The following is a 9,451-nucleotide window of genomic DNA, read 5'->3' on the forward strand; positions in this document are numbered from 1 at the left end:
GATCGATTTTGATCCGATGTAGCCTTAGTTGTGCACATTTTTTGCGGAGTACAAACTAGATGAACAGTATACGATTGATCTTCTGAATCATCGCACTGTCTCAAAATATCTTTCAGTTGTGCAGAATCGTTCAACAATTGACCAGAATAGATTAATTTCTGATGTGAACTTTCCTACAAATAACAATGATTTAAATTAATTGCATATATTTGAAAAAGTTTTGTAATACAGCATGATATAGTATTAGCAAATAATTGTAGCATTAATAATAAAATATTGGAATTTTTAAGTAATAACTTAAGGTTTGCAAGAGATTTTGAAATTATTTGAGATTAAAAAAAAGTACTCTTGTAAAATGTTAATAGTCGTTGACAGTCATATATTTAATATATTAGAATTTACTGACAGTAAGTTCTATTGGTAAAAATAAGCAAGAGAGATATATCTTTTTATAATTTTACATTATCGGAAAAATTTATAAATACTTAAATAATACTATCTTTCCTTCAAACAGCACAACTCTCAGACTAGAGTATTATAATACAGAAATAATTTCGTAAAAAAATTTTAATTTAAATTAAAATAGATGAGGCTTTTTTCTTTTTGTTTAACTGAGAATTATCCTATCAAATTTTTGCGTATAATAGAGAAGCATTTAAACGTTTCGATTATCATTATTCAAGTGTAGATATCCTTCCACTCACTTTAAATGATTCAAAGAGAAAAAAAATGAACACACACACACACAAAGAGAGAGAGAGAGAGAGAGAGAGAGAGAGAGAGAGAGAGAGAGAGAGGTGCGCGCGCGTTGCACAAAATGCAAAGAGAAACGCACGCTGCTTTCACCGGACAGAAATGATTACTTTCACGCAACTTACTGGCTTGCTGGGATAGACCTCTGACAAGTATTCCTTCAAACGGCCAATGGTCCAGCCGAGATCGCATTTGACCACCTGGTCCTTGATCTGCTGATTCGGTGCCTTTATTATAAGATTAATGGCGACGTCTGCCATCCTCTCGACGTATCACAGCTAGGCCGAGGTCAGCTGTTGACGTAGTACGCAACAGCAATTAACAATTCTTGTCTCGTCTCGTCGTAGTTTAACCGGAGACGGAGTCAAAGTCGAAGTCGGCGATGTGTCGATCGCTCCCCTTCGTCGATTGCGTGACGTGAGAATAGAACGCTGATCTTTAATTTCTTGCTCACGCAATTCTCACAACGTTACTCTGACGTTACTCCGACAAATGAATAAATTCCGTCGACCGATCGTACGCAACCATACGCGATGTACGCGACTACCGTCAAATGTCAGTCATCTGATATCGCTGACGGAACCAGGAACTACACACAACTATACCACTGTACATACACTTTCGCGACACGGAATTGTGGAGAGTTGCGATTTGGCGATCGCTCATTGGTCCGAGATTACGCGCGCTCGCCTGTGCCCTCTGCACGCCTTACGCAAGAGAGCCATGCCGCCCATGCCGAGTTTTCACGAACACACTTCGTTCTGCTGCCTTCTGCTACCTCTGATTGTTCTGAATGACACCAAACACCTCTTTTACCATCGCGTACGCGCGTTGATAAAATACTTTTGCTGAACGCCGCCAGATCACGCCAGATTGCCAAATGACGTGCATAAGAAACAAACATGAAGGTTTTCGAATCAAATTTAACCGTTTTGCTCCTTCTCAGCAGTCTCAGCCAGTCTCAGCAAGTCTCAGGAGTCTCAGGAGTCTCAGCTCAGTGCAGCTCAGCTGTAGACGGACAAAATGTAAGTATTAAAGCTATTTTGTGTTTTACGCATCGCGTAAAAAAAATAAAATTTAGATCTTATAGTGAAGAATTTAACAAGGAACGATAATGTTTTCGCTCGTGTCGCAGGATTCCATCTAAATCTAAGAGAAGTGAATCTAGACGTTCATCGGTAAGCTTGTACACATTCACTTGAATTTTTAGCTCATCTAATTCACTTTTCAGATGAGAGAGCTACCATTTTGATAATATTACTGTATCTTTATTCAAAATTAATGACGTTCTTTACGTTAATAGATTCTTAAGCCACGTAAACCACGGCAACCGTTGCAAAACGTAAATTTTGATTCTTCATCCAATGAAAACAGTCCAGCTGCGTCAAAAGCCAAGAGACGTGTTAGTTTTGCGGAAAAGAAACATGTCAAGTAAGTTTTTATTGTTTTATCGTGCTTAGCTATAATGTTTTTGTTAAATACTTAATTCTCTGTAGAGAGTTTTGTCATTCTACTGAACAAGGGACTGTATGGGATAATACATATGAAGAAAATGATTCCACTTCGAAAGGATCTTTTGTATTCGATCAGAATGCTGAAGGTGAATCAAAAGAAAATACATTGTTACATACTTCTAACAAGGATTGTAGACGTGCTCATTCCGAAGGTAACTCGTGTTGTCTAAGCAGTGCTTATTTAACAAGTAACCAACTGTCGCAAGAATGTGTTGCAAGAGATAACGAAGAAGATAATGTAAACTGTGATTTAGATCTTACCGATCCAATAAAATCTACAGAATTATCTAATACATCTCGACTAGGACATGCTTTATTGCCAAATGAATCTTGTGTATCTAACGATGCAATATCGAGCGTTATTGTTGCACATTGCGACTCGAATGACGAATGTATGGAATTGCCCAATGAAGAATCTCAATGTAGACAAACTGTGATAAAAAATATATCTAAAAACATGAAATCAAACAATATTACTATATATAGAGATTCCAATGAAAAGGACTGCGCCAATAAATGTTCCGAGTCACGTTCTATCGATACTAATGCTGAATTAAACAATACATGTGTCCAGGATTTGTCTGTGGAGTTAACTACACCAATATCTGCATTTTTATTATCTTCATGTTTACACACAGAACAAGAAAGGAAACAAAAACATAATGATGTAAATAGTTTAGATACAACAAATTGTACAACTAATTGCAATAATATATCAATGGAAATTACTGAAGCTGTACCAATATTTACAAAGTCTGTCGTTTCTGATTTTGAAAATTTCAAACAAATTCCAATATTACAAAACTGTAAAAATACAAGGTGGAATGCCACAAATATTCCCAGCATGATATTTTCAACAAATTTACAATCTAATATTGTTTCTAAAGATATTTCTGAATGTATGCCAGATGTAAACTATGCTAATGACTCAATGGTATTAACATCTGTAATACAGCCATGTACAGAAGTCACAGATACTAACACGTGTCGCACAGGTAATAGTATAGCTTCTCATGTTTCAAAAAAAACTATCGTCACATCATCTAAAATATATGAAAGAAGTGCCTGTGACGAAGATACAATTAAAGGAAATGATCTGACGGTAGGGAAAGATCAAACTGATAAAACTGAAATTTTTAATGATGTACCGATGGAAATGACAAAGCCTGTAAGTATCACGTTGCCTTCGAGTGTTTACAGTAAAGAGAATTTTAGAGTGGACGAACCGATATCCAGCGATGACAGAACCATGTTTTACCATAACGTATCTATGGAAATGACGAAAATAGTGTCGACAAAAAATAAACAAGATATTACTGAATTTATCTGTAAATCATCTGAAGAGAATACACATGGCAGAAAGGATATAAACACATCGGCCTGCTTTAATGAAGAAATTGGATCATTACATAAGTCTATGGAGTTTACTGAAATTGCTCCAGTTTCCCACGAGAGAATACTTCATGCTGTACAATCTGTAAAAAATACATGTGAAGATCATAACGATAGTAGAATTGATTTTAATAATACATCAATGGAAATAACAAAGTCAGCAAATGTATTATCTTTAAACATTGAAAAAGAGAATTTAAAAATTGTTGAATCGACTTCGAAAGATGATAGAACTACATTTTTCCATAACGTATCCATGGAAATGACAGAAGCAGTGTCGGCAAAAAGCAAACGAGATATCACTGCTTTTGATAAATCAATATCTGAAGAAAATGCACCTAGCAGAAGGGATGTAAACATATCGGCCTGCTTTAATGAAGGAACTACAACGTTATGCAGGTCTATGGAATTGACTGAAATTGTCCCAGCTTCTTGCGAGAGAATGCTTCATTCTGTACAATCTATAAAAAATACATGCCAAGATAAAAACGATAAAATTGATTTTGATGCATCAATGGAAATAACAAAGTCAGTAAATATATTACCTTTAAACGATGACAAAGAGAATTTAAAAATAGTTGAATCAATGTCGAAGGATGATAAAACTACATTTTTCCACAATGTATCCATGGAAATGACTACCGCGGTATCATCGAGAAATCAACAAGAAGTTACTCAGCTAATTACTTGTAAATCTGAAAATAATACAGATGGAGAAAAAAATACAAACGATTCCATCGAATTTAATGAAGGAATCAAATTATTGAGTAAATCCATGGAGTTTACCGAAATTGTTTACCCAATTTCTTTGCACGAGAAAACGTTTAATACTACCAATCCTGTTCACACACAGTCCACTACACAGTCCACATCATTCTCCCAAACGTTAGCAAAAACAGCCTGTTCATTGCCTGTTGAAAATTCTGCAGAAGTATGTCAAACTGATATAGCTGCAAACAGAACAATTCAAGATATATCAATGAAAATTACTACTGGAATGCCGTCAACAACGGATCTCGCACAAGACGTGAAAATAAATAAAACGGACAATTCAATCATTTCTAAAAATGACAAATTACAAAATCTAATAACAAATGATAATCCAACCAAATCAGAGAAAAGTGTAACAAACGAAAATCTTACAATTGCAAAGAAAATTATGGAAACGGAAAGAGTTTGCAACTCTTTTATGGAAGCTCAATCGTCTCAAGAAAATGATGTATCTTTATTACCGAGTACTAACGCTAACCATGTAGAGAATGATGTAGAGCATAATGATTGTTTTATAAAGGATAATATAGTAGATAATATAGATCACACACAGGTATCTAACTCAAATCTCAGAGATAGTTTAAACGAGATTAATAAACATAGCTTCTTAAGGAAAGATTCGTCATGCCTGGAAAACAGCTTGGTAGAGCTACAATCAATTAAACCACCATCGTTCGTATGTTTGGACAGCGAGGAAGAAAATTCATCCCATGAAATTCAATGCGAATCTCCATCATCGATCTCAGTCATCACTAATGTGCCAGTTGATAATACCTTTAATCGTTCAGTAATAGATAATGTAACAGAGTCAAAGTGTCTAGTAAGTCCGAGGGAAAATGTTTCAAGTGATTATTGTACAATTTTAAGAGAAAAAGAAGAAACAAATATTGAAAACAATCAAGCAAAGGATTGTCACGGAAGCACTGTAGTAGATAAAACTGAAGATAATACTCAGGAAACTAACCAAGCAATTACGAAAACAATTATTAATGATAATCGATCTAATGAATCAAATTATTGTAAGACAAAGAATATTAATGAAGATAGTATATTATCAATGAAGGTTAAGGATGGGGGGAAGGCTGTAACGGTACAAGATATTAATCATTACACGTCATTAATTATCAAAGAAATTAATGTAACAGATGAAGATCAAATGGATAAAAGAGAATATACTCGAAAGAGGGAAAATGAAGATGCAAAGCTGCAAGATAATATTCAAGACAAAGGGGAGTATTCAAATGGGAAAAGGCGAAGGACAGAAAAGTGGAGTGATAATTTCGCAGGCACAGAAGCAGTAATTGAAGGTCAAATAGATTCTGAAGAAAGTAGAAAAAGTTGGAATGATGAAATAAAAAAGCAAAGTATGGAACAAAAAGATGAATGTGCAATAGAAGAACTTGTAACGACGCGACATGTCAATATGGTTGAAGATATTGAAAACGAATCTTTGATCGAACAAGATCCGTTTTTAACATTATCGCAAAAATTAGGAACGCATGGCGCAAGGTACATATTTATTTTTATTTTACTTAATTATTGAAAGAAATTAAAATTTTAATATTATTTTGTTATAGGGATAATTGCATTTGGAATGTATATTATAAAAATATCAACAAGAAAATGATTGTTTTTGGTTTCATGTCAAATTCATTATTGATAGCGATATTCTTATCAGATGATTTTGACGACTCTACAGAAAATTTGATAAAAAAGACCAAGATTATTTCGCGTCTTGCAGGTAATGTTACGAGAGAGAGAGAGAGAGAGAGAGAATCGGAAGATAAAATTACAATTAAAAATCTTATTTTAATCTTCTTGTAATAGATGATGCAGAAATACTAATAAAAATAGTTCACAAGTTAATTTTGGAGAAAGTAAACGTCGAAATACTTGCAAATGTATATAGAACTCATCAGGACATCCTTCCGATGTTAAATTTTCTTTCGCAGGAAGTGAAACTAGCGATGGACTTCATGTTCGATTTGAGACGTTTAGATAACTTAAACTTAATGGAGATTGTTCAAGACGAGTAATCTATCATAATACGTTATATATACGCTATGCATGGCACTATTATTAAAAAAAAAATATATATATATTTTTTTTTTTATAATTAATACATGTACTCTGACTTGATAAAATTCTAATAATAAATCTGTTTATTTTAGAATTACATTCATTTCTCGAAGTAAACGAATGGACATTATATTGAGAGTTACGATCAAAGTAAAACGATTTGATAAACTCACTCCGAATGACATAAACTTGGGTTATCTGTTGGGAAAAAATAGAATAAAGTAAGTCTAGAAAGAGATATAGATCACGAGATATAGAGTTGAATAATTTGAAAATTTAATAAAACCGTTTTTCTTTCTCTTTTACAGAGAAATAGATATTAAAAACTTAATTAAAAACGTAAAAAAGGACCATAAATTTCTAAGGAGATATATGAACGACGTGAAGGATTATATTGATATAATGGAAGAGACTTTCAAATAATCTAATGACTGATAATAAAAAAGCTTCTTGGATTGATCTTTTAATGAAGATATCGTTATTGCAATGTATTCAAATTAGAAATAAAATAAATTTTATAATTATCAGTATTGTAAATAATTTTGCAATCATTTATGCGGAACATATTCAATGCCATAATTGCGTTTCTTTATTTTTATGTTACTATTGTGTAAGTTGTCTTATAAAAATATAACGATATAAATAAAAAATTAAAATATTTTCTGTAAATCGTTTAATAAAATGCATGATGAAAACTACAAATGTGCAATATTTTTTTTTATAATACTTTTTTTGCAAACTAATTAAAAATTAATTACATTAATATTTTAGTTTTCCTACGGCCGTTCACGAATTCCTCAACTAATTTTGCTTAACAAAAACTTTAATGATGTAACATGTGTATATGTAATGTTCTCGATATGCTTATGTAGTATTCTACTACAACGTAACTGTGACCAGACATAAAATTGCAAGGCGCAGAGGTCAATCAACTAGTTCCAATGCAGCCGGTTCAGAGAACGCAACTTTTTGTGTAAGCACACAAGCCACCCTTCTACAGTATATCGTGCGAACGATCGATCGTCTTTCACGGAATCGTGCGACTTTCCGTCACAATCTTGGGGGGAGGGGGAGGGGGATTTACCGTTCACAATCGAGCATCAATAACGAACTCAAGTCGTGAGATCGAACAATCTAAAGCTGCAAAACGACTTCATTATAGTTATTTAATCCTTTCATATTGATTAACGTTCTCTAAAATTAATTGCATTTCTACTCTTCTTAGTCAAATTTTCTTTTACGAGAGTACAGTATTAAAAATGAGAAACAATATTAATTTAATAATAGTGATACAAAATAGTGTTTTTACATCTGTAAATTCATCATTAAATTCATACACGCATCTTTTTTACATTTGTAATTTTTGTCCAATGATAAAACTTTCAAATAGACTATCAATATTATACTTTTATTTTATTTTCTAGTACAATATAATTTGCTATATTTGCTATATTAATTAAAAAATTAATTAAGAAAATTCTAAGCATAAAATTAGAAAAATTATGTAATATCGCAACAAATATAAAAATATTATTTTAATATTTTGTACAATCAGATCTTCATACTGATTTTTAAATGCAGTATTCGATTTCCGGCCTGTTACAAACATCTCGTGCTTGTTAAAGAAGTTGGACTTTCTTTCACCGCGACTGTGCCAGTCTCTCGCTGCAGCGTGGGCGTAGAGGCCCGGTTTTACGTGATTTCGTAACGACGACGGCAAACAGATTTCCAGTATCAAAAGGCATTTCGTGAGGATCCCGAAGACCTTCGGAGCCCCCTCCTACCACCTACTCTCTTTCTCTTTCTCTTTCACTACCGTTTGATACCTTCTTCTGATATTCCCATGCATACGAAAACAGCACACGTAAAGATCGTTCGGTGCTACTTTTTATACCACGGATGTATTAATAATTAGACGGAAAGACTACGTGTCGTTTCGCGAATGTGAAAAAATACAAGGATATCGAGCTATAAACAGTGTTTTCGTTTACTTGAGAAAAATGAAGAAATTAAGGATTTCATAATTATCTCCTTTAATTAATCGAGTTCGTTGATGCCGTTAGAACGTGTGGCATAGATGCTAGCTGCTTCTATTATATATTTGAAAGTTAGAAATTTTTGAAAGTGTATTAGAAAAATCGGCATTTTAATTTGGAGGGTTTTTTCAATTTCCCCCCTTCTCCCCCTGCCGCCCCTTCAATTCCCACACGCGACACCATCGTTGTTCTTCCCATTGTCGTTGTCAATCGTGACGATACCGTGCTCCAGCTCCGGTGAAGAGCCGGTACGTGGAGAGCGCGACTATGGCAAGTGGGCGTAAGGGCCGGGAGAGAGAGAACGTCGTCCCGTGTTCCATACATGGCTATGCTATGTGGAAACCAAGAGACACAGAGACAGAGAGACGGACAGACCGACATGGAGTCCGGGGGAGTCCCCACCGTGTGGACGGTGGAGGCGACGCGGCGACGGTGGCGTTTTCTCGTCTCTCCAAGCGGTTGCCGAGCATGCTCTTGACGCTTGACGCTTGACGCATAGTGCCTCGCAGCACGCGCGTCGTACGATCATTCGTACGATAATCCTAGTATTATTAATAATAATTGTTGGAGCATTCGTGTCACCGCATTGCTCAGCGCACACCGTTTCTTTTCAAGATGCGATGTCCAGCGTGCCAGCCGCAGCACCCGCAGCACCCGCAGCACCCGCAGCATCCGCAGCACCCGCTTTCCACATGACACGACGAGAGTTCACGCCCGATGAATTACGCGCATACATCATGTACGTGTGACAGTGTTTATCCTGGTGGAAGAAATTTTATCATTAGATGTGTTGAGATCTTTTGTACAAAGCAATTTGTACAAGACGAAACGGAGATTCCATCGGAAAAAGATCTCGTGTGTGGCGACAATTATGCGGCGACATCGCGAGGGATAAAAGTACCGAAG

At 35.0% G+C, this 9,451-nt stretch overlaps 2 protein-coding genes across 2 annotated transcripts in view; one reads left to right on the top strand and one right to left on the bottom strand.

The window, feature by feature from the left end:
* LOC105198148 (homocysteine-responsive endoplasmic reticulum-resident ubiquitin-like domain member 2 protein) overlaps positions 1–1,326 on the bottom strand; it is a 2,703-nt gene extending 1,377 nt beyond the window's left edge. The window contains exons 1-2 of the mRNA XM_026135581.2: positions 879–1,326; positions 1–173 (exon numbers count right to left, since the gene is read on the bottom strand). The exon at positions 1–173 is cut by the window's left edge and continues 210 nt beyond it. Coding sequence (XP_025991366.1) covers positions 1–173; positions 879–1,013 — 308 coding nt within the window. The 5' untranslated portion in view covers positions 1,014–1,326. The remainder of the gene's footprint in view (positions 174–878) is intronic.
* A 183-nt stretch (positions 1,327–1,509) lies between these two features.
* Positions 1,510–7,049, top strand: LOC105193644. Its single transcript, XM_011158175.3, has 8 exons — positions 1,510–1,778; positions 1,889–1,931; positions 2,057–2,184; positions 2,250–5,939; positions 6,008–6,171; positions 6,258–6,462; positions 6,602–6,730; positions 6,818–7,049. Coding segments are annotated over exons 1-8 (4,476 nt in total). The 5' UTR covers positions 1,510–1,776; the 3' UTR covers positions 6,933–7,049.
* The last annotated feature ends 2,402 nt before the right edge of the window (positions 7,050–9,451 follow it).

Source organism: Solenopsis invicta, chromosome 2, assembly GCF_016802725.1.
Source record: "Solenopsis invicta isolate M01_SB chromosome 2, UNIL_Sinv_3.0, whole genome shotgun sequence".
NCBI classification, from domain to species: Eukaryota; Metazoa; Arthropoda; class Insecta; order Hymenoptera; family Formicidae; genus Solenopsis; species Solenopsis invicta.

Bases quoted from the DNA above. Each gene is read 5' to 3' on its own strand.
- LOC105193644 (XM_011158175.3), top strand. The intron at 5,940-6,007 runs GTACATATTTAT...ATTTTGTTATAG, and splicing joins TTAGGAACGCATGGCGCAAG to GGATAATTGCATTTGGAATG. The intron at 6,731-6,817 runs GTAAGTCTAGAA...TCTCTTTTACAG, and splicing joins TTGGGAAAAAATAGAATAAA to AGAAATAGATATTAAAAACT.